General features: G+C 33.4%; 1 protein-coding gene across 1 annotated transcript; it reads left to right on the top strand.

The window, feature by feature from the left end:
• The first annotated feature begins 1,394 nt into the window (after positions 1-1,394).
• On the top strand, positions 1,395-18,505 carry LOC128996338 (pleckstrin homology domain-containing family J member 1-like). The gene is made up of 5 exons (XM_054421602.1): positions 1,395-1,657; positions 6,178-6,260; positions 7,682-7,848; positions 8,476-8,539; positions 15,889-18,505. Exons 1-5 carry the CDS (start codon positions 1,546-1,548, stop codon positions 16,063-16,065), a joined length of 603 nt encoding a protein of 200 aa, XP_054277577.1. The 5' UTR covers positions 1,395-1,545; the 3' UTR covers positions 16,066-18,505.
• The last annotated feature ends 7,123 nt before the right edge of the window (positions 18,506-25,628 follow it).

A 25,628-nucleotide genomic window follows, 5' to 3' on the forward strand; every position in this document is an offset into this window, starting at 1 on the left:
TACGTGATCGCGTGTTTAAAGTGATTCTCCTTTACACATAAAACCTGATATAAATTTAAATACTAACACAAAGAAACTTGATCGAAAATTAAAATATTTTTAATTTTAAAATGTAGAAGATTAGTGCATAAGAACAGTTACAGTGTTCGCTACACATACGCATATAACATTACCTATGATGTCAGCAAACCATTCCGTATTCAACGCTCCTTTTGTCCTTATTGATGGCATAAAAGATTCAAATGAGTCAACGTCTTACCTTCTACCCCGTTGGTTTATTTGGACTTTCATCTTTATCTCTGTCATCGGTGGATTTGTCAATAATAGTGTCTTAGCTGTATATTTGGCAAGAAGAAAATTGTTTGCGTCAATATTTCACATGTGCGTGGCAGACATTGCTTCTTTACTTCTTTTAGCACCTTATGAAATTTTAATCCTTTCTAAACCCTCAGGAGAGTGGTTCTTTCCACGAGAATGGTGCCCGGTTTTCATGGGATTGGAAGTATTACTTGGAACTGCAGTGGTTTATTTGGTCATTGTGATAAACTTTTCTTCAGCAACTGGAAACTATGAAAGTTCCATGAGAATTCCACTTTTGACTGTGTGGATGTTGGCATTGTCACTAAGTGTACCAGATTTCATATTTGCTGATATTATTTCACCAAGAATCGATTACAACATATGTTGTCTACCCAGACGAGAGGCATTTATAATAGGTGTATTCCGGCTAGTGCTTCCTGTGTTGCTTCTCGTAGTCAGTACATTGGTAGTAATATTTGTGTTATTCCATGCTAAACAAGCTGGTCATTTTAGATTAGCTGTATTCCTTTCTTTGACATACATAGCGGCGTCTGTTCAAAGACCTATATTTGGAGTGTTGTACGGAGTAATTTTTACTACATCTGGACCTGATGCTTTCAGAACACCACCTCTCGCCGATGTTGCACACAACCCAACCGCAACTTTAATTTTGACCATGGTGCATTATTCATTATCAGCACTCAGACCTTTTGTTGTATGGATTGTTATTCCAGAAATTAGGATAAATCAGGAAATGGATGATGTAAACCAAGTTGTGTAAAGTGTGACCACATAAGACTCTAAATGTTTATTTATAAGAAAAATAATTGCTACATCACTCCTGGACTAAATCGACCATATCGGATTATTATTTAGATAAGATCTATGTACTTCACGTAAATTATAACAGCGGGTGTAATTATAAGTCATGGGTTGTTCATATAGTTCACATCATCGTAAATTTGGCAAAGAACGTAGATTCAAAAGGCTGCGTTAGTACAAACAGCTGTTTAAAGTTGATATCATAATTAAAAGAAGAAGAAAAGTCGGACTGACTAAAAAAATTAGTTGTTGATTGTTGATTGTTAGAGATTGAGCAAAACGAAAACATGTCAAATGTCGAACTTTTCCTCCTCAGTCTAACCTCAAACTTATAAATTAAATGTTAAACTTTGATTTATTTTTCTCATTTAATTTGTGGAAACTGTGAGTTGACCTAGTTAAATGTATGGTACATAAAAGACAATGCGTTTCAACGATAAAGAATTGGCTTCACTTAGCGTAGCAAATGCTGATCTAGAAGGGCGCTTGAACTATAGAAAAACACCAAGTGGAAATTTTACTCAAAGTGGATCAGGTAAGTGTAGGCCTAATGAGTTTTTTAGCGAATGTCCCATATTTTGGAATACTAAATATTTTAGTTGTTGTAGTGATAAGAAATGCAACAACAATCAAACTCAATAAGTTTACCCGCTCACTCATCTGTTGACTTGATAACACAGTCCATAACTTAGGCCCTGAATGCTTGAATTTTAGAATAAAATAGGCCTAGGCCTAGTTTTGACTTAACTTTTTACTTTATTGCGAATGTTTTAAAATAGTTGACAGTTTTTTCACTCATGCAGTAGGTTTGGTGTATTTCATATTAACCCTCCGAGTGTCCATAGTTTAGGCCTTAATGTCCACCTATTTTTGGCCCCTTTGCAAGGTTTTATTAAAACGGATCTGAGAAGCTTAAAACAATGTTAATTCTAATGTTCTATATACCATTTTGTTTGGAAAATCATGGGCTTCAATATTATATATAAAACATAAGGAACATTTTTTCAAAAAAAAAATTTTTAGGTAAAAAAAATAAAATTTCGAAAATTTTCAAAAAAAAAATAAGTTCGCGCTCAATGAAATTGTATAAATTATAGGCCTATAAATATTTGAAAATAGCCACTTTGTTCTAAATTTAATGAGGATTACAAATATATAATCATATAGCGAGGTAAGTTATCAAATAAATAAGTTATGAGCGAAAAACGGATTTCAGTACATAGCGTTTAGCTAAGAATGCATAGCCTAACCATAGCTAGGAATCTGGCTGATAATTTACATCAATATCACTACCTACTTCTTCAGGATCATCAACCAGCACTTCAAAACCACTTAAATCTTCTTATAATGCACCACGTATATCACTACTTTTGATTTTTAACACTAAAACAATGATAAACGTAATTAAACACATCAGTCATCGGTCCGGGGGAACCTAGCTGTTTACAAATACACGCACGTCAGCTGTCTGCTACAATATTTTCGGAACTAAAATGAATAGCGCTTAGAGACAGACCTCTGGAGAAAGCTTAGAATATTACGGAAAGAACGATACCTAACTCGATCCAGTTCAATCCGATTCAGTCAGTCATAGAGCCTTCGCCGTAAACGATGTTTGTGCGTCATAAAAGTGACGCGTGACCCTACACAAAGTGTGTTGTGCGTCATTTTTATGACGCGTGACACTCGGAGGGTTAAAATCCTTAGTTAGGGCCTAGGCCTTTAAAATATGAATTAATATTTTTAGCAGTTGTAAGTGCTTTTTACAATCATAAGTTACTAATATTTTAAATGTGAGAGTTTGTTTGAAGTTCAATCACGCATTAACTATCCTACTGGTCAGATTGGGTTGAAATGTTGTATGATGATAGCTCACATACCCAATTAACATAATAGGCCTAGACAAGACATACTCTTATCTCTTACTGCTTACTGCTATTCTTCTCCTCCGCAGCCATCAAGATTGGGGGAGGTGTCATCTTTTTTTCCGTTTTCTTATTTTCTGGTGTTATTGTTTGTAGATAGGTACTGTTTTCTATTGTCCGTAAAAAATATGGTTCATAAAGCATGAAGGCCTATTTATAAAGCACTAGCTGTACCCGCGGGCTTTGCCCCGTTTAACTTCATATGTGAGCTCGTTCGCATGGTTCATCCTGGTTGAAGTTTGTTCGCTACGCTCACTCACCTTTAGGTTGGAGCACGTTCGCTGCGCTCACACGTCCTGGTTGAAGTTCGTTCGCTACGCTCACTCACCTTTAAGTTGGAGCTCGTTCGCTGCGCTCACTTGCCTTCAGGTTAGCTCGTTCGCTACGCTAACTCGCCTCTGGGTTGAAGTTCGTTCGCTTTGCTCACTCACAGTTGGTTTAAAATTAGCTGTTGTCAAATATTTAAAAAAATAATAGTGCTGCACTCTGTTGGTAATCCTTGTAACTTTAATGCTATTGAACATCATAGAACAGAACCAACTTGTTTAATTGAAACAGCTGTTAAGATTCATTTATTCCATATATGAGTACTCATTAGGTTAACATGGGAAACTCCAGAGCCACTGGGGCGGAGCCCGAGAGTCCGATCAGAATAAAAACCACTTAGTTTTCCTATTTAATGCCTAAAGAATCAGTGTACCAAATTTCAGCCTCCTAGGTAAATGGGAAGTGGGAGAATTAGTGATGAGTGAGTCAGTCAGTCAGTGAGGGCTTTGCCTTTTATATACAGGGTGTTCATTTGAAAACTTTCCATATCTGTTGTGTGCAAAGGTAAGGCTTTTAACACTTGTTTGTTCTCATTTCCCCCTAATTTGGACATGCCAAATCCAATAAAATTATTTTCAATTTCGAAAAATGCCCCAAAAGGGCCCAATTTGGGGGGTAGGGGTGCTTTTTGAGAAATTTTCAAATGTAAACATGGGTTGTGTGATACATCAATTTAAAGGTCTAATGACCCCAACTATTTTGGTGCAATAAAAATGTAATTATCTTTAACCATATTTACAGGGTGGGTCAAAACGTTTTTAAAAAGGACTTTGAAGTTAAGTGCCATATTACCCAAACTACTGAACGGAACAGCGCCAAATTTCTTTCCAAGCTTATTCTTGATCTACTCTTTAAGATAACTTGTAATAAGGGCATTTTCCATGTTATCTTCTAATTTTTAAAAAATCTCAAATTTTAAGAATAAAAGAAAGGTGAAAACTCAAAATTCTTAAATAGCAAGGTATAACAAATTTCATACCACGTGAAAGGTCCTTTTTTAACAAACATTTTACGTATTTAAGTTTTCTTTCTATCTCTTACCGTTTAAAAATTGCAGTAGAAAAACTGAATTTTCTATGGTAAAATTATAACTAGTTTTCTAACAAAACACATTGCACTTTGCTCAACGATGTATTATGATTAATTACAAATTGATCAACTACTTTTACTTGTGTCAGTTCATCTTGGACCCTTCATCCTGTTTTTTTCTCATTGGGAACTGAGCCAGTTTCAGAAATTTCTTAACCAAATCATTTAGAGCTTTATGACTTAAGGTCTTACCTGGATATTTATTGTTAAACACTTTGTAGTTATCCTGAAACACTTTTGTTCTGCCCAATAAGTAAAAATAAAGTCTATTTTTTAAGTGTACACCATATTTGATTAGATGCTACAGAAAATAGTACTTTTTAAAAATTAGTACTACCGTTGACTAGTCAATGGTACTACAGAAAACAGCCCACATGTAGGTTGTCCTCATCAGCTATAAGACTTGTTTTTCACAAAGTAAAACGTAACGACTAGTTTGTCAATCAGGGTATCAATAGTTATGAATTGTTTCCTTCAGTTAATGCACCATTAAATGTGTCTAGAGACGAATTTTGGCTGTTTTATTAGAAAACTAGTTACAATATTACTATGGAAAATTCAGTTTTTCTACTGCAATTTTTAAACGGTAAGAGATAGAAAGAAAACTTAAATACGTAAAATGTTTGTTAAAAAAGGACCTTTCATGTGGTATGAAATTTGTCATACCTTGCTATTTAAGAATTTTGAGTTTTCACCTTTCTTTTATTCTTAAAATTTGAGATTTTTTTTAAATTAGAAGATAACATGGAAAATGCCCTTATTACAAGTTATCTTAAAGAGTAGATCAAGAATAAGCTTGGAAAGAAATTTGGCGCTGTTCCGTTCAGTAGTTTGGGTAATACGGCACTTAACTTCAAAGTCCTTTTTAAAAACGTTTTGACCCACCCTGTAAATACGGTTAAAGATAATTACATTTTTATTGCACCAAAATAGTCGGGGTGATTAGACCTTTAAATTGATGTATCACACAACCCATGTTTACATTTGAAAATTTCTCAAAAAGCACCCCTACCCCCCAAATTGGGCCCTTTTGGGGCATTTTTCGAAATTGAAAATAATTTTATTGGATTTGGCATGTCCAAATTAGGGGGTAATAAGAACAAACAAGTGTTAAAAGCCTTACCTTTGCACACAACAGATATGGAAAGTTTTCAAATGAACACCCTGTATATAGATGACCAAATAACTTAGCAAGATGTAAAACTTACAGCATGTTAATAGTAACTTATTAATAAATCCACAAATTGTTATGCATGTAGGCTAATTGATTGTACAAATGCCAATTTTGCCATAAACAAATAAATAAATGGTCATCCAACCGATTTTAAAACTATGGAAACATAGAAAAGTCAATAGAACACCACCAAGTAGAAAAAATAGAAATAATCTTTTTTATAATTTTTAATTATTATTATGGTCAACCCTAATGCGGCTATAAGTGGAAAACATTTGTAGAAAACACTAAAAAACAAGATCAGCTTTTGAAAAATGATAATATATTAACAAGAAATGTTGATCATATCAAACTGTTATGTACATTGTGAATATTTCCATAATCATTGAGTCGACTCTTTTAAAGTCATCGGAAATTATGACTGTTATTCGTTTTAAAATAACGCCTGAGGTAATACTTCGCATTTGCTCGAATTCGAACAACAGGTGTCACTAGTATTCTAACTATTATTTGCATTAATGATGCATTGTTGTGTTACAGGTTTCAAAGAAAGGTGGTTCAAACTAAAATACAATCTACTGTTCTACTTCAAAATAAATGACCTAGGACAGATAGAGGAAAAGGTAAAATACATATTTTAATAACTTTCCAGGGCATGGGGTAGATAGGTACATATAAAAATTACTGGAACCGGAATGATAAGTATAAGACTACATAAGTAACTTAGGCAAAAAATTTTCCAAAATAATCAGTAGAAAACCAATTAGGCTCAATGGTTTGGTAAGTTAGGCATGCCTACTACATTAATGAAATGAAATGCCAAAATGTTTTTTTTGCCATTGATCATGTACATGAAATGGGCATTGTCATATGATTAATACCCTACAATTAAAACAGATTGTCATACATCTATTATAGACCTAACTAAAACCTAATTTCTACACATGTAAATTCATATACATTGTAGAATGGATTGTCTAAAAGCCAAGCAGTTAGCCTAGCCTACCTTGTTTTTGAAGATTTTGGGTGTGTGCAGGTCCTTGCCGATTCATGCAGCTTGTTAAAAATTTTAGGTATAGGCCTAAAGTTTGCCTTGTGTGATGTGCCGAATTTTGTCAGTCTGTGCTGTGGAGTATTTAAATTTGTTTTGTTGCGTGTTTCATGTTCGTGTATTTCTTGCCTGGTGGGACAAAGGTGAAGATTAGTTTTAGCGTACCGGTAAATAAGAATACGCAATATGTATAAGTTAATTATTGCTGTTAAAACCTGATGTGCCAAGACAATTTGGAATCAATACGAATATCAAATAGCTTGACTAATTGTAATTCTTGATTTGGAGAGGTGCTTATAAATATTTTAAATTATATTATAAATATATAAAAATTTTATAATCATGGTCGCTCTATAATGTTTTTTTTAGCAAATTATATTTTAATGTGATGTTAGCAGTACAGATGATTTTGGTTAAAATCCCACTGAGTTATTGATCAGTATTATCAAATATTTTCGATTGTTAATTTTTTAACCTTTTTGTTGCAAACATCCTAATCGATGGCTGATTTGGGGTACTTGCCAATCTAATCCGAGCAGTTCCCAGTTTTTAAGTTAAACCTTCTAGGAATGAGCTGAAGAATAGAGTTGCCTTGAGCTCTTCAGAGCGTGAGATTTTCAATCAAGCCAAACTTTATTATCCTGCCGTTATGAATTTTAAGTAGATAGATGTAAGTTAATCTGTCAAATATCTTCTTTTTAAAATTAAATTAAATGTTATGATCTAGAGTTATTAAATATAATGAGGGGTCAAAAACCGAGCCACTAGCACATTTTGTGTTTTTGGACTAAACGGTGCAACCCCCTTTTACCACCTTTTGTTATTTTTCTAGTGGTAAATTCAGCACTGCTGGTGGATAAGTTTAAATTTCAACTCATTTTCTGTGTGGCGGCAGTTACTAACTACCAGACTAACTAAACCAAACGGAGTTGTTTCATAAAATGCCAAAGCAGGAGAAAGACAAAGTCTTGGAGTGTTTTTCTTTTGTTTCAGCCAAACGGCGTTTTTGTACTAGAATCAGCCAAAGTTCATATGGAATTGTCTGGTGGACAGTTTGCCTTCTCAATCACATTCTCTGATGATCCCGACAAAAGACACATCTTCTCTGCAAGATCTGAAAATACAGTCCATTCTTGGGTGAATTCGCTGAAAAAAGCGACGTAAGTAGACAATTTGTCCTCGGAGCCTAGACGTTCTAACTCATAAAACAAACAAAAAACTACAAAGCAAATTTCTAATCTCATAGTATAGGCTACTAGATATTTCAATTACAATCACTTTGGTGTTTGAAAAACTATTTGTGGATGATAATTAACTCTTCAGCAGCGGTTTGAAATTATCCAAGATGGCCGCTAGCCTCCAAAGACTCTTAAGTTAAATTAGAATGCATAATTTTAAAGTAGGCCCTACAGTTTATAATTTCTATTTACAGGAACACCTACCACCTATCCAGAACTTGTACAGTAGAATCCCTCTTAATCAAAACACTTCCAAGTATCAAATATCAAAACTGTACTACTACATTCCGCCTCGAGCAAACAAAGCCTTGCCTAAATCACTTTAATCAGAAACATGGAAAAGCTTTAGTTTTAATAACCCACTTTAAGACTTTTATTGAAAGTGTCTTATGTAATAAATAATATTGGGCTGTTGTTAAGGTTTTAAAGAAACATGCTTGCCTATTAATATATAGATAGATTGGGCTGTTGTTGATCTATAAAGTTTTCATTTCATTTGGGCATGTTTGTGTAGATTTTGTATAATTCTAACAAAAATAATATTTCCAGGTATGAGCATTTGAGAAACCAGTTGATAACGTTACAAGGCAAGATTAGTAGGAAAACCGGAAAGGTAAGGGCTGAACCAATTATTTACAAATTCTCATTTATTTTAGACAAAGAAACAAAGATGTCAGATTACAGTGAAAAATCTTTCATCGAATTATGGTCCAGCAATGTGCAACAATTTTAATATTTCATCTTTATTAGTAAAGTTACTTCACTCACCCCTGGCTTTGCTGGATATACTATTCACACATGCACAAGGCCTATGTGGACGGGGAAATGTAAAAAAATAGGAAGAGTTTTGCCAACAGGTGTCAGGTAGCTGGGGGGGATGCCGTCGGCCACCTCTTGGTGCGGAGATTTGCCAACGGTGGGGGTAGGAGAAAGAGTGTGAGGTAGGGAGAGAGAGCGATTGTCAGGGTTGTCTACGCTTGGGGTTGACGAACAGTGTGATGACCGCGTTCATAGGAATGCAGTTATGCGCTTGTCGCAGTGGGTTAGGTTAGGTTAAAAATTCAATACATTTCTTTTCACAGTCAGAGGTACATAACTGCATTCCTTTGAAGACAGACAGTCAGCATCCTGCCTGGTTTGTCCACCCCTAGCGGTAGCCACCCTCACGGTCACGTGTAATCTCTCTCCCTCCCCCTCTCACGCCCACCCCCAACCGATGGCAAAACTCCGCAGTATGAGGAATTGGCGGATAAGGACCGTTTCTACCTGATACCTGTTGGCAAAACTCCTACACTCGTAAAAAATATTAACTAATTCCTAAAATGTCAATTTTGTTACAAAATATTTAGTACCGGTGGTTTTGTTTTTCTTTTATTTAGTTTATTTTTTTAAATTTAAAACAAGAATGGTCGGTGGGGCACACGGGAGGGACTAAGGCTAACATATCTTGTAGTGTCAGCGTTTACCGCTAGAACCGCTAAGTTGAAATTAATAATTTTTTTTTATTTTTAGTTATAAAATTAACTTTTTAATTATAAAATATTGTTTTAAAACTATAAAATAATTTGTTTATTTTTAAAATAAAACTGTCATAACATAACCTAACCAACCAGACTTGCTGATAATATAAAAACTGTATAGTATTTTAGATAAAAATCTAACTAATGATTACTTATAATTTTTAATTAATTATAAAATTAATTTTAAAATGTAGTATTATAAAATTAAACTGTCATAACCTAACCTAACCAACCAAACTTGCTGATATGAAAAATTTGTTGACAAAAAGTTAGAGCTCCCAGCGGGATTCGAACCCGGAACCTCCTGAACACCAAGTCGAAACGCTACTAACTACGCCACGAACGCCGCTGAAAACAAATCGTTTCGTAACGGTAATCGTGTTGCCTCAAGAGTATACATTAGCTACTAGAGATATGACGTCACTACACCTTTAGCCTTAGTCCCTCCCGTGTGCCCATTCCCAAGAATGGTGATTATGTGTTTGACCACTTGAGTCTTGGTTATGGTTATTATCTGATTTTTTCACACCTGAATGCCAATTTTGGTGAGAATCGCATTACCCATCCCCCCTGTGAATTGGTACCAAAATATGACAAATTTACTACTTTCAAGCTCCATATGTCATTTAATATTTAACATTAAAAAATATTTCTTATATATTTATTTTATATCTCTAATTTTTAGTATAATTGAACAATAAATAACAAAAAATCTGAGATCAAAATTTTAACCAAAGACCCTTAATAATATTATCCTTGGTAACCAAAATTGTGATTTATATTTTGTATATGATTAATTATATAAAATAGTTTCTTATTTTTACATTTTAGCGAATTTCCCTATAGGGAAGTTTTAGCTATTACCGTGGGTGGCACAGTAAGACCCAGGACCGATTTACTTTTTCATTTTGATGTTGATTATTTTCCAAGGGGTGATTTTCCAAACCTAGGTACTTGTTATTTAAATAGATTTAATTGAAAATCAATTAAGACAAATGTAAATTCGCTTAGTCGGCAGGTTTGCTGTGGCAGGGGTATTTATATTATGCCCAGTAGATCTCAAATCAGGCAAGTGGTTTAAAAAATATATTTTTAATTGACAATAATTAATCGTGCAACTATGTAACTAACAAATTGTTCCTTTCAGATGACAATACTAACCCTAAGGAAGCAACCAAAATATAAAAGTTATGTGTAAAATATTTACCGTGGCTGCATTGTTTATACCGAGCAAAGCCGGCCAATTTTCGCAAAAAGGAAGAGGAAAAAAGTGCAAATCTTTTACAAATAATATTTTTAGTTTAGGCACAGACAATGGAAACCCAGACGTATCACTGCGTGATGCGTAGGGCCCCGTCACATCCTGCCTCTAGCGGAGAATCGAGGAAACACGCAGTCTCGCGCTCGCCTCGCCAGTCCCCGACATGGTCGGCGGTCGCTGGCTTGCAATTAATTGCAGCACTAGCAGTTCAACTCAACGCCAAATTCTCGTCTATCATTCCTCCTCCACAACTCGCGCGGTCCACCGATACCGTACTCCCTACGACTACCCGTGCATCCATCTGCCTGCGGACAGCATTTATTTTTCATTGTGTGATTATTTTAATCACATTTAAGACGAAGTTTAGCAATAAATTAAACATGGTGTTCAAAAAAGGTGGGGGACATATTTTACCTAGTGATTCCTTGGTAGAGAGGAATAAAGAGAAAATCAAGAATATTTTTTCCCAAAATCGCTTCGTTACCCAAATATTCGCCATTTTGTATTTTTGACATATACTTTTTTATATTTTAATGTTTTTTACTGATTTTGATGAAACTTGGTATGCATGTTTTAAGGTAGAAAAGGCCAGTGTTAGAAAAAAAGTTCATCTAGATTCAACCTACAATTTCAAAATGATGGTCATTAAAACATTTAAGCTTAAATTACTCAAAACTGGCTGCTTTTTTGAAAATATTCCAAGTACAATTGTAATTATCTATTATTTTAATTATCATTTGGCATTTTTAATTATCTATCAAACGATACCAAGTTCAAAAAGATCAAATAAAAAATAGCTGAAATATTATAATTTTTAGTTGTAAAAGGGGCAAACCTGACTATCTTCTGCCTTATTCTACCCCATTTCAGCAATAAAAGTTTTAGCAATAAATTTTATTCAGTCTGTAGTACTGTAATAGAGAGGAGCGAAGCGAAGCTTGTTGGGACAGGCTTTAATACAAACTTCCATAGACACAAAACAAAAACACAAATCACTCAAAATGGCTTAACTTATTTTAGCCAAACTTTCCAAGGTGCTTTGTTTCCACAAATAGAAATTCGGAAGATTTAAGACAAAAAAATTTAAATTGTTGATAATCTATATAAATAAAATTACAGTTTTGTCTGTACATTGCGTAGAATCATGCAGTGTTTGGTTAATTTTACGTTTCATAGCCTAAGAAAGCCGAAACGAGTCTTCTCAATTTCTGTCTGTCTGTCTGTCATTGTGTCATTCTGTACGGACTCCAAAATGTTAGTTTTTACTATGAAAAAGATAAAACATTAAGTGAAAGATTTTTTTTTAACAAACCATCATGAATTTTTAAAGCTTTACGTTGTTAACGTATCACTTTTTTGTGGCCTTTTAGCGAATTTCCCTATAGGGAAGTAGCTATTACCGTAGGTCTCATGGTAAGACCTAAGCCCGGGACCAATTTACTTTTTCATTTTGATGTCCCCAGAGGCCAAAAACACCATTCGTTCAAATTTTTATATATCTATATATAGAGATATACATATATATGTGTCCATCCGCACGATAACTTGAGTAATTTTTTTCCGATTTTGATAAAACTTGGTTTAAAGGTGTAAGGTGGGATAAACTTGAATGAGTTCGCGAACCAGCATGATCGGACTATGGGAACGGGGGTTTATGGGGGGTTTTATGGGGTAAAAATAGGGTTTTCCCATTTTTGGCCCTAAAAACACAAAATTTCACAATTTATTTTCAAACCATTTTGTAGAGCTTAAAAAAACAAATAATTTAGTATATTGAAGCGTTACTATGCGCCTAATTGTTACGGAGAAAATTCAAAAAGATTGTAATTTTAAAATTCCCATGTTATTCTTATGGGGAATAAGTAAACTGTTGTAGTTTGCTTGTTTATGAACATATTTTGATCAAATTTGGAATATACATTAATTTCTTACTAAACCACAGTACCTTTTAATATTTTACATTAAAAAAAACTTTTTTACCCTCCCTGTTGCAGCAAACCTAAGTACTCATTAAACTAATTCTGTTTAAATAGGGAATAAATGTGATATTTTTAAGGAGACATTTTAGTTTAAATCCAATCAGGCAGATGGAAATTCGCTAAGTCTGCAGGTTTGCTGCGGCGGGGGTATTTTATTTATTTACTTATTTATATATTTGCCAACGGATTCACACGAATTTTACAGTTGGATTACACTGTACATGTACTTCATAACATGCCATAAAGGTGTGCCGAGTTTGTTTTTTCTAGTATGGGCCGTTAAAAAATTAACAGGGGGTCTCCAGACTTTTTACTAACCCTGTACATATAGTCAATGGTAGGAACAGTAAGTGGCACATTGGAAAAGGGAGTTTAGCATCATCCGTAAACATCTGTTACAATCACCCACTGCAGTGGTGATTTTTTACTTAACACTTTACACAACCGCCATTGAAGCGCCGTCAATGACTGGAAACCTTGTTTCTAAGCTATTGGTGACGATCATTAATAAATTTAAGATTCCCAGCCGTATACAACACTGATTCAAGGTCTTCTTTCTGGTTACCAAAACTCAAGAACAATTTTATACACAAAGAATCTCTGATTCCTGACCTAAATGATGCCTAGTTATTTAATTTCATTTACATTGCACTTGCGATTAATTAAATCCGTTATGTAAGTAAAACGTTTTTAATCTCACTTGGTTGGGATTTGCTTTCAAAACGTGATCGAAAATGGTTGCGGTATTTGTAAACATATCAGTGACAGCTAGAAAAAATAATCTTGATCTGAACAGCTGTTCGTTATTTCATAGATGATTAATCTTCAATACAATTAGAGTTTTGTCTGTACATTGCTCAGAATTAAATATTTTCAGGTTATTTTTACGTTTTATACATTAAAGAAGCTTAAACAAGTCTTATCTCTATTTCTGCCTGTCCGTCTGTCTGTCTACTGTCTGTCTGTAACACTCAGGATGGCATTTTACGCAATATTTTCCAGGAAAACGAGAGTACCTATCAAAATCCAAGTCATTTTAATGTGTTAACTGGATTGGCGAGAGTGTCTAGTGATTAAAATATGATCGTCCGTAATTTTATTTACAAAGTAGTGAGGCCATATTTTAATGGCTAAAGATACTCTCTTCAATCCAGTGAATACATTAAAATGACTTGGATCTTGATAGGTACTCTCGTTTTCCTAGATAATATTTTTCCAATAACATACATTTTTCCACACCTCAAAATTTTCTGAGCCCATGAAACTGTTTAAAAACACTTATATCTCGAAAACGGCTTGAGATATGGCAACACTGTCTAAATTCTGGCACACTACGTGGGTGTCAACCTTTGATTGTAAACAATATTACAACATAAAATAATCAAAAAAATAAAAAATAACATTATTTTATATGGGTACAAATAACAGTTACCAAGAAAAAGTCCAGACTTGTTGACACTTTTTCACACCTCAAAATTGCAAATATAATGGAAATTACAAGTCACAACTTTTAACCTGTAGTCTTGTAGTAGTGCGGTGTTTATTATGAAACAGGTACCTGACCTGCTCAACTAAATATCATCATTTCTCAGCTGTTTGTAATGGGATCGTTTAAAACTTGGTGGCGTTTGATAGGGTATTTTAAATGATAAATAAAAGTGTCCATGGCTTTTTTTCATAAAATCAGCAGGTTTTTTGTAATTAAAGATATAAAGTTTAAAATACCCGTATTTTGAAACAGAAACATATTTTCAATGATCTTAAATATCTTCAAGAAGAACTGGTAATATTGGAATTAATTTAAATTTGAAATAAAAACTTCATTCAGAAATATTGGTGAAGTTTTTATTTCAAATTTATATCTTAAATAGTTTTCGATCCCCCACCCCTACCCTGTTAAAGGGGTTAAAAAATATTGTTGATGTAAAAAAATTGTGGAACCTATGTTAACAATTAAATCGACAAACAGAATATTTCTATCATTTCGGTTTTACAAATACAGATTTGTTTTTATGTTTTTGAAATTGGTGCTTTTTCACATACATTAAATCGCATTTTGAAATACCTGTCATTTTGGCTAGGGGTGAGATATCCACCAAGGGTTTGCGTCATTATGTTTCTTTTGACAAATCCTTCAAAATGGGGGGTCAATCAATAGGGGTTGCTATTTGAAAACAATAAGTCACCCCCACCCCCGCCTACCCTGTTAGGGGGGTTAACAATATTTTTGATGTAAAAAAACGGAACCTTTGTTAACATTCAATGCCACAAACATAATATTTTAATATATTTCGGTTTAAAAAATACAGATCTATTTCAAGACTTTATTTACACACTTTTTATGAATTTGAACGGTTGGTGATTTTTGAGTCTAGGGACCTCAAAACGAAAAATAAATCGGTCCCAGGTCCAGGTCTTACGATAAGTACTACGGTAATAGCTTATTCTATGTATGGGAAATTCGCTAAAACACAGCAATTTTGAAACAGGATCATATATTTTAATGATTATTTTTCCTTAAATACATTATGACGTATTAAAATTGTATACCAAGTTTCATAAAGATGTCTTAAATAGTTTTCGAGAAATATCTCTTTAAAAGCGCGTTCATTCAAATTTAAATAGAATCCCACGGCGCCACTCGAGGAGGAAACGCTTCGCGTCTTCCGCTACAGTGGCGCGGCAATACAGCCGCATCATGAAACAGCGCCTAGCGCAGATCCAGCTGACCGTCTGCATTAAAGTATTATATTGTCTGTGGTTTAGGTACCTATAAAGCCTGCTGATCACTTCTTCACACCCATCTCCTGTTCCTGTAGAAAAGAATTGCCCGATTTTCAGGTCCAACAAAAGACATTCAGTTTTAACTCCTTCCTAAGACCCACCCAAATTGCTTCAAAACAGTGGATCACGACCCATAGTTTAGGAAATTCTGTGTAGGTGAACTAAACTCCGTTCAAAGAATTTAGGCAGTTTGAGGAGAAGTTGCCCCACTATTTTTTTTTACTTAAAGTAGCCTATATGTTGCAGCTGATTTACGTTTTGATTTGACAAACCTCTGTTGTCGAGCTATTGTTTTAAAGGTAGGCTCAAAAGTAGATTTCTTCCTCTAAAACCACCTAAATTTTGTGAAAGGAGTAATATTGTACAAACAACCTTTCAAACACATAAATCAATTGTACAACTTACTTCAATGTTTCAGGACCCTCTGTTGATGTATCCCAGAAACAAAGGAACTGTGAGAAACTTTGAAACAACTTGGGAACAGAGTTCTGTGTCTTTTGTAAAAACCTCTTTTCAAGCCCACGTCAAGTTAGAGTCTGCACAGACTGTAAACTCAAGTCACCAAGTTCCTGAAGCTAATCTCATCGAACTATAAAACTTAGTACCGGTACCTAACCCTACTTAGTAGTTGTGTGTATTCACCAGTAGTCCATCTTGTGTTAATGTTATGTTCGGTTGATTATTTTTAACTGTCCAGATTAGATAAGTATCAACCAACCTGTTCAAGTAGTCATAGCTTTGAATGAATGATCTTGGTTCCAAGATGGTTATTCAACAAGAAAACTTGTAGGGTTTCTCTAGTTGGCTGTTTTGTCTGGGCGATGTAGCGTATTGATTTTTCTGAGATATTACAGGGAATAATATTTTGCATTTCCAGTTAAGTGGCTATTACCATTATGATTTGAACTGTAGCGTCAGGGCCGTTGTGTGGCAGGGTTCATACTACTGTGAGATAATCTTGATTTTGCACCTGACTGCATCCCGCTCCGGGCACCAATAAGCCACGCGACAGCCCTGTGTACTGTTTCCGAATCATTGGCATCCTACAGTGCTCAGACTTATTCTAACTATCCCAGAAACCAATTAAGTTTCCTTGTGAGTCCTATCATTGTTAATGATAGCCTAGTTGCAGTATTAAGAGTGAAAGTAGTTGTCCCAAAATTTACCTTCAATATTGAAGAAGAAAAAAACCAACCAGTGCTTTCTTTGTACAATTGATTTAACGTGCATGTTTTCAAATCTGAGGCTGCTTTGGAACTTTGAGTTCTGTATTTTATATTAGCAACAGCTACTCTCCTCGATTAACCTTTTGCACTTAGATAGCACATTCTCAAAAGCTATTTTTGGGTTCAACTTTCCCTAAGGAAACACAACAGACAAAATAATAAATACCTTTGAGTTTTGTAAATGAAGTAAAATTCTATAAGGTGGAATAGTTTTAGTAATATAAAATGCAATATTTGCATGACTATATGCAATATGTACAAGTTCATAAGGCAACGATCATAAAAATCAAAGTTATTTGATAGTGTTCATAACTATGCTTAAAGGTTGTGTTATGTTAGTGCTGCAGAAAAATTCCAAATTATAATACAATCTCAAACTTTAAACCCAATTTTTGTTTTTGAAGTAAAGAGTTGTCCTAAGTAGTTGTACACCACTTTCACTTGACAGATTTTTTTTATTATTGTTTTAAATACAGTAGTTTTGTTTAGCTTTAATGCAACGACACTTGATACTAGTGCAACTGGTTTTAGCTTGCCAAAGAATGATCTCCTTTGTTTCTTGTATATTTTATGTATTGTTTGTTGTTTAAGTTTAAGATGACAGTGCACTCTTTAAGATTTGCATTAGAAGTAAATCATTAACTAAATCTCTAGTAGTGTGCCTTTAAATTTATAGAGCTAAATAACCATAACTGTACCCTACACGTGTTATTTGTGCATAGCACTTGTCAATTCAATTTTGCTTTTTCTGAACCTCTTTAATTTTTTAGAACTGATAAGTATTTTTTTTTTCCAAAACTCATTGTACAGCTTTCAATAAGTTCTAAATCTTTGTTTTAAAACTATTCTAAAAATTATTGAGTTGCTAAAACACAAATATCCGTATTGTGTGTTTATATAGTCATATTATTTATAGGTATATTGCTTTGTTTTTTATTTATTCTGCTCAATGTCTTATAATTACAGAACTGTTTTTCTAATAATAACCAATGTTGCATACTAAAATGTACAACTATGTTTTGTATTTGATTCAATGTGTGTTTCATATTTAAAATGTGTACATGTAATAGTGGCTTATGAAAAAAGTCCAATTATTTTTATAGTGTTTTTTCCAACGATATAAGATACATTTTGATATCTATCTTGTAGGTAATCTTGTAGATATGATATTGTAAACTGATTGTGTAGTTTCTAAAACTTAACCAATGGTCAAACCTGTATGTTAATGGATATTTTTGTAACTGTCTAATAGTACCTGTCTAATAGTAAACTGTCTGTTGAATTAATGGTACCTTTTCAATTGATTATAAGAATGTAGCTTTGCCATCAAATGATGAGCTATTTCTCACCGGCCAATTTTTTTTTTATTATTTGCATTTGTTAAGCTGGAAAAGACTTAACAAATTGCAAATAATAAAAAAAAATTGGCCGGTGCAAAATAGCTCATCATTTGATGGCAAAGCTACATTCCTATAATCAATTGAAAAGGTACCATTAATTCAATTCCTTAATTACTAAAAATTAGTACTATTTTTTCTTCAAGGATTTTTTTAAATATTTTTTTTATGTTTCAAAAGAGTCACAATAATTAGTTATGTTTGGCGACTTTGTACTTACTGTTTTCTGTTTGGTCTTACCCACACTTGCCTATTGCCAGCATTCCAGGCTAATAGCTATGCTTTTGTTGTACTCAACCCTTTTCAATATATAAATACTTTTCTTTGAATCTATACTTTATTTCTATTTGAGATTTACCTTTCATGACAAATAAGTTTTAAAATATGTATCAAATAAAAGTTTTGGTGTTTAGTTGTTTTGTTCAGAAACCCAACCAAACCAGTTCATCTATCAGTGTTTTAAATGTATTTTAAAGAGTAAAGGTTATAAAAAAAAATTAAATATTATGCAAAGCTATTTATTTATCTATAATTGAAAAATACATAAAATTAAATACATCTCAGTCTTAATAATATTTCTTAAACTGTAGGTTATCAGAGGAAGAAGAATGGAAAGTGTTTATAGTTTATGAGTAATACACAAGCATGAGTGTTGTGAATAGCATTTATAAAATACTCAAGTTGAAAAATACAAAAGTGTATACCTTAGGATTGATTCTTAATCTTTGGCGCCTAGATTTTGGTACGTTGTGACGAAATACCAAACTTAAACAAATACCTATAAGATGTTTTGCCAAAACACCAAACTTTGATTCAGTTTATCACAAATTATTACTTTCAATCCTTTGTTCACGTCATAAAATTAAATTAAATGGTTTAAACAATTTATGGAAAGTAAATAAAAGAAACGTCTTATAACACTTATACTGTTACTCACAAGGTGGAACCGCCTATTGGGTCTGATGATGATTGGAGTGATCATAATCGAACACCACTTACCATATGTTTTGTATATTTACCGTCTTGTGGGCAACGGTATAAGCGCAAATAAATATATGTTTTAAGTGTTATACGACGTTTCTTTTATTTACTTTCCGTAAACTTAATAACACATACAATGCTGATCAAGAAGTTATTTAAACAATTTAATTCAATAAGTGATCATGGGCCACTAAGCATTATAAAATTAAACTAACAATTTTCATGGAAATAAATACCCTATTACTTTGAACAACTTTTATTTCAAAGTAGTTCCTGTTCAGGTATGTCATCAATTATGGGAATATTGTGTTAAGTTGGACTAACACTACTTTTTCTGCATAGTAAAAAAATAAAGGAATCCTATATGAATCTTCTACAGTATCTTTTATCGCTACACTTAAATGATCATTTATCATGTATTAAAAATATGTTTCATTAACTTTGTTGGTTTTGTAAAGTAAATTAAGATAGTTGCAGTGAAGAGAACTCTCTAACTACCAACATAATCTTTGTGATGTAGAAGGCAAAACTTTAAATGGTCTACTTAATGTATTCTAATACCTTCACAATATTTAAGCGGTTTGAGGGGATGTTCGTTCCCCCACTACTTTTTTCTGCTTAAAGTATGATGCAGCTGATTGGAGTTTTGACAAATCTCTGCAGTTGATCTATGTTTTAATGGTAGAATTAAAAAAAGCGTGGAGAAAATAGATTTCCTCCCCTAAACCCGCCTAAATTTTGTGAACGGATCATAGTAAGATTGTCTAGGCACAGACAAAATTACCTTTTTTGAACTTGAAAGATAAAATTATAGTTTAAATTATTTTCCAATATTGCATAATACGTGTTTTGGCACTTTAAACATGAAAAGCACTTGGTAATGACTATCTAATCTACTCACTACAGACAAGGCATTAGCTATAAAAAGTACTTTCATCAATGAGGTGAAAAAGGCATAAACTGAAAATTTAAAATAAAATATGGAAATTGTATGAATAAAACACTGCCAATAGATAGATGCCTGCAAGAACTAGCTTTGAACTTCAAATGTAAATCTAGAATAGACCTATTTGCTCAAAAGAAACCATGTTATTCGAAAGGCCAAGTAAAAAGAAAAAAAAACTAATTAAACACTAAGAAGCCAAGACACACAAAAGAGGAATGTAAAAAGGTAAGGAGAAAATGGCAAAAAGCAGACTACATAAAATAGAGGATCTGCATAGAAATATAGGAAAAGGCAATTTGGATTGATGGAAAAGGAAAGTTGCCATTGTTGAGTAAATGAAAGAACAGAGAAGACCATTTGGAAATGATTACAAAGAGGGCTCTTTATAATTTTGAAATATCTATCAAAATGTTTGGTAGGCTTGGGCCTACCCTCTGGAGCCGCCCCTAGACGATTGGATGAAAGGGAGAAATAATTGGGTATAGATGGTGTCAATTACAGTGGCCAGCGGAATGCCCCTGCACACAAGAACTTTTCCCCTTCAACAGACACTTTTGTACAGCCATCTAGACAATTGTCGATGGATCAGTGTTACTGAGAGCCTTCCTTCATCCCTCCCACACACTATCTAATTGGCACTATCATAGATAAAACATACTCCCTTAGTAGATTTGTCATCCTTATGGAACAACTGAAGCCAATTTTATTGTTAGTTCTGTACGTCCAACTGTAGGGGTTGTGTTTTGTTTACAATTTCTATCTTGTTATTTCAGTTATTTAAAACCTGAACGTTAGTCAAGTACGCTACCCATTACGCCACGAACACCGTTCAACTTTTAAACAGATTGTAAATAAGGCCTAAATAAAGTAAAAAAAATTTAAAATCTCATTTAACCAAATAAAACGATAAACAATAACTGGTCTCCTAGTTATATTACCAAATGGTAAAGCACAAATCATGAAAATAACCCTGAAATAATAAAATAGCTTATTCCCTATATGAGAAATTCGCTAAAACAAAATTTTTTCTAGGCCTACCCCAGCGATCAGTGTGGACGTACATGAACTAGACACAAAAAAAAAGCTTCAAACTTTACTATGGGATGAGGAGTCTACTTGTGTTGCTTAGTCAATGGCACTATCTTCAACTAAGTAGTAGACTAATTGAATGAGATGAAGTTTAATCTCAAGGTAAACACAACATAAACTAAAATGGCAATGAATACATTTGACTAGAAAATCTAAATAAAGCTTGATAACAACTTAAAAATAAAAACAGCCTTGCAATGAGATCAAATAATAAAAACATTAAACAATATAATTTATGTACACTCAAACAGCATTGAAATCTAGCTATGGATTATAAATATACGCTAAGCTATCAAACCAATTTAAATAAATATTTTTGAACCTGCAAACAGAACAGCCTACAATGACATAAACTTAGCATTTTTCATAAGTTTAAAATATTCGCATAAGCATTACAATTTGAAAATAATAAGCTGGTACTATCCCATAGTGAATTTAAAACGATGTTATCTTGAATATGTTCCAGAGGTCTGGATAGAAAGCTTTGAACTTCAATGTTGATTCTGAAATAGAAAAATACAAGGGGTTAAGTAAGATTTTTTATTTATAAAGGTATCTATCTATTAGGCTGTCTGGAGGGATGGGTAAGGTGGCCTTATAATGAACATGACGTGTAAAATAAAAAAGTTTTTTCCTACAGTCACCCGACAAAGTTGGCTTCCTTGTACTGTTTATAGTAAAAAAGCTGCCAATTGCTGCATATTTATACTTTGTCGTACGGTCCTATACTTTGGCGCACATCAGGATTCCAACGAAACAACACAAAACAGCGTGGTTCTATTATGAACGCAATCCGTGTACGCTTGGAAATAGGTTGGCAACACTTAAAGATAATAATACTATGAGCAGCTGATTGACTATTATAACTACGATTTATCCTGTCATTTTGTGTTCATAGTTTATGTTCTCTTTACGGTATTTCTGAACTTTCTGGACTTTTTAATAAACCTTTTAAAAACATTCCAACGATCTTAATAAACAAGAAAATACCTTTAAAGCATTTTTTTGGCGCAGAAACCACTGCAAATTACAAAAATGTACGGAAATATTTTCTCAAGTTGCGGAATACATTGCTTGCCGAGGAAAAAATAGCGGAGTGATAAGGACCAGGGACTACTTTCTCTAGGACACCTATTTGTGTTGCCAGCTGAACCTAAAAACGTGTTGTATAGTGTTTGAAAGACTAATTATTTATATGCTTTAAATAGTGACTGTAGGAAAAATATAATGTGTAACACGAGTGCAAAAGGCCTTTGCTGCACTCGAGATCATTAAATGTTGCTCTCGTGTGCAGCAAAGTGCCAATTTGCTCACTAGTTACACAAATAACTATAGTTTAATTTCTGGCAAATTTTTCCACATTTTACTATAAATAAACATTTTAACCAATAGTGGCTTTTTACTGCATATAATTTTTTTTATTAAAAAAATTGTTTCGATATGCTGGTGTCCTCAAATATATAATGAAATTGTGAATCTTTAAAAATATAATATCAGGTACAATAAGAATACAAATTAATCCCTATATTAAGGGGGTTCGGTTCTGAAAATAATAAATAAATAAACTCAAAACTAATTGTCTTTGGCAACCATTGTACTGGCTACATGAAGCAGGTATTCATAATAAATTTCTACATAATCTGGAATAGACCCAAAATATTTGTCTGGTTAATTAACTAGGCTTGCTTCATCAATTTTGTTTTTAATTTTTAACCTCACAGTAGCCTAACTCACTTGCTTAAACATTCGCTGGTTGTCACGATCTTGAAGGATTTTTGATACTAATGTCAAAAACAGTTGAGTCTTCATCATCATCTTCGTTTTCCAAAGGGGTCATTTCTACATCTTCCCGGCTTGCAATCACTCCATATCGCCGAACTTTGTAGTTTCTTCTCCTCAATCTAAAATTCAAATTACCAAATTAAAACAACAATAAAACTTTTTTATCAGTTTAAGGCCCGCACAAGGCAGTTAAGAATGATAAATTGGTTAACTGACAAATAAAAGTTAATTACCGGTTCAATTCATGGCACATCCACAAACTTTAATTGACTTCATTATAAAAATGTCACTGGCGTAGTTACAAGTAAGAATAAGCCATTGAAATAATAACTTATTAAATAGTAAAAACCCCTGCTGCAGCAAATCTGCAGACAAAGCAGATTGAAGATTTGAACCTTTATAGCAGCACTCTAGTCAAAATCATTGTCAAATTCTCACTGTTCATACTTGTAATTAAGTTTTTTATATTTTAACTGTTCAATTTTCAAATTATTTATGTTTTCATTTTTGTTTCCTGTTATAATAGCGAATGCTAGGCTGATAATGTTTAGTTTAATTCGAGACCATTGTGTGCTTTTATTAAAATATTAATAGGCCTAATTGGCTATAAATAAAATAAACAACTTTCATCAAAATATATCACTAAACAAAGCAAACTACAACAGTTTATTTATACGTACTCCATAAGAATAAGTAATAAAAGAAAGATAAATTTACAGTTTTTAGAGATTGTATCCTTAGACCTAATCGTTAGGTTAACAACGCTTCCATTTACTAACTTAAATTCTATGAGTGTAATAAGCTGTACAAAATAGTTTAGAAATAAAGTGTAGCAACACTTAAACTTATGTTTTGCTGGTAAAAATGGGGAAAGCCAATGTTTACAACACAAAACTCCATTCCCAATATCAATATCCGATCATGGTAGTTTGCGAACTATTTAAAGCAAATGTAGTTTTTACACTATTGTAAAGAATTGTATTAAAATCTTATGATATTTATATGAATTTGAAAGGCTGGTGCGTTTTTGTCCTCTGAGGACATCATTTCGAAAAAAGTACATCGGTCCTGAGGTCTTAGCATGAGACCAACTGTAATAGCTTAACTTATTCCCTTATGGGAAATTTGCTAAAAGCCCATTAATCAAGGACAGGTATCGTAGATTATAATTATTTGGTAGCCTATGGATATTGAGAACATCTAAAAAATAAATACTATGGTTCAAATATGGTTTAAATATATTAAATAGGCCTACTATGGTCCACCCGACAGGCTTTTTTAACAAAAATATACACTGTTCAGGCTTAAAAATAACAGCTTGGAAACTACACTATAATTACAGTAATTAATCAAGCTTAAGGCGGCTCGGTAATACTAAACTTATACTACTTATGTTATATTGCATTTATTTTGCCTTATCTCCCAAAATTAGACTAGTTTAAGCACTTTCGCCTTTGACACTTTTGGGGGAAACGCCTATTTCACCGTGAAAATCATGTTTGAAAATCTAGAAAAAAGCTAGAAATAGGGGATTTTAGGCGCTTGAAAAACTTTGTTTACTTTAAGTAAGAAAATGTTATTGTTCTCATTATTTTAGGCCATTTCTAGCACTTTTTTCTTATTCCACTTTTTTGGCAAACACCTAAGATAAGTTAACTTATTTCACCCCAAAAAATACAATAGAAAATCGTAAAAATTACTAATTGGCACATTTGACCAGTAAATGTGTCAACAACTTAATACTAACCTAACTTCACCTTGGTTTACCCAAAATCGATCATTTTCAACAATTTGCCAACATAAGCATGGATTACATAAGTTGGGTTGGGTTGGGTTAAGTTAGGTTAGATTTAAATTAAGATGGGTTGGATTAGGTAAGTTATATTTAATTTGGTTTAGGCTAGGGCCTATCCAAAAACGGGCCATTTTGGACACTTTGCTATTTATTACGATTTATTAAGAGTTCCAAAGGTAAAAAGTGCTTAAAATAGCCTAACTTTGGTAGATAAAGTAACAAAAATGCAATATAAGTTTAACACAAGTAGGCCTAGTATAAGTTCAGTATTACCGGCGGCTCCACACATGAGTCTTTTGCCGAGCTCCAAATGTGTATTTCCTTGATGTGTGGAGAAGACCGACACAATGTGGAACTGACGTTTGTTGCTTGACAAATAGAGGAATACGGTAACCTTCTCCACAACTCTTAATTCGGTGAGTCACTGATCGGTGTTAGGCGAATGATGCATGTGAGGAGCCGTTATAAGGTAGCCACTATAAATGAAGAACTAACTGACCTGATAGCTTTTGCAACAAAATAAACAATTATAACAGAGCTTACTGCTGCCAATATGTAAAGGCCAGTCGTAATTGTTTCTGCATTAAATTCCATCTTCCACACGTACATACTATTGCTAGGCAGTGATGTTTCATCTTTAACTAACATCTTTTCGCTCAAATTGTGATCTGCTTCTTTGAGGTTAACTGCAGAGGGTAGACTAGTAAAAGTACTTCGGCCACTCATTGCAAGAACACTTGACAAGAGATTCTTGTGGTTCAGTTGGTTTTCAAACAATAAATAATCAATAGCCTATTCCTACTCAAAATTTTTTAACTAAGCTATACTACGGTAACAATATGTTGCAGTTGTAAGGTCTAACTTAGGCCTACTCAGATTTAGAAATATGAATTAAAGTCTTGTAGACCATAGAAATCACTGGAATAGGCTAAGCAATTTATA

Source organism: Macrosteles quadrilineatus, unplaced genomic scaffold, assembly GCF_028750875.1.
Source record: "Macrosteles quadrilineatus isolate MER2022 unplaced genomic scaffold, UCM_ALF_1.0 Scaffold_6__1_contigs__length_79288215, whole genome shotgun sequence".
NCBI lineage: Eukaryota > Metazoa > Arthropoda > Insecta > Hemiptera > Cicadellidae > Macrosteles > Macrosteles quadrilineatus.

Bases quoted from the DNA above. Each gene is read 5' to 3' on its own strand.
- LOC128996338 (XM_054421602.1), top strand. From the start codon at position 1,546: ATGCGTTTCAACGATAAAGAATTGGCTTCACTTAGCGTAGCAAATGCT. The intron at 1,658-6,177 runs GTAAGTGTAGGC...GTTGTGTTACAG, and splicing joins TTTTACTCAAAGTGGATCAG to GTTTCAAAGAAAGGTGGTTC. The intron at 8,540-15,888 runs GTAAGGGCTGAA...TCAATGTTTCAG, and splicing joins TTAGTAGGAAAACCGGAAAG to GACCCTCTGTTGATGTATCC.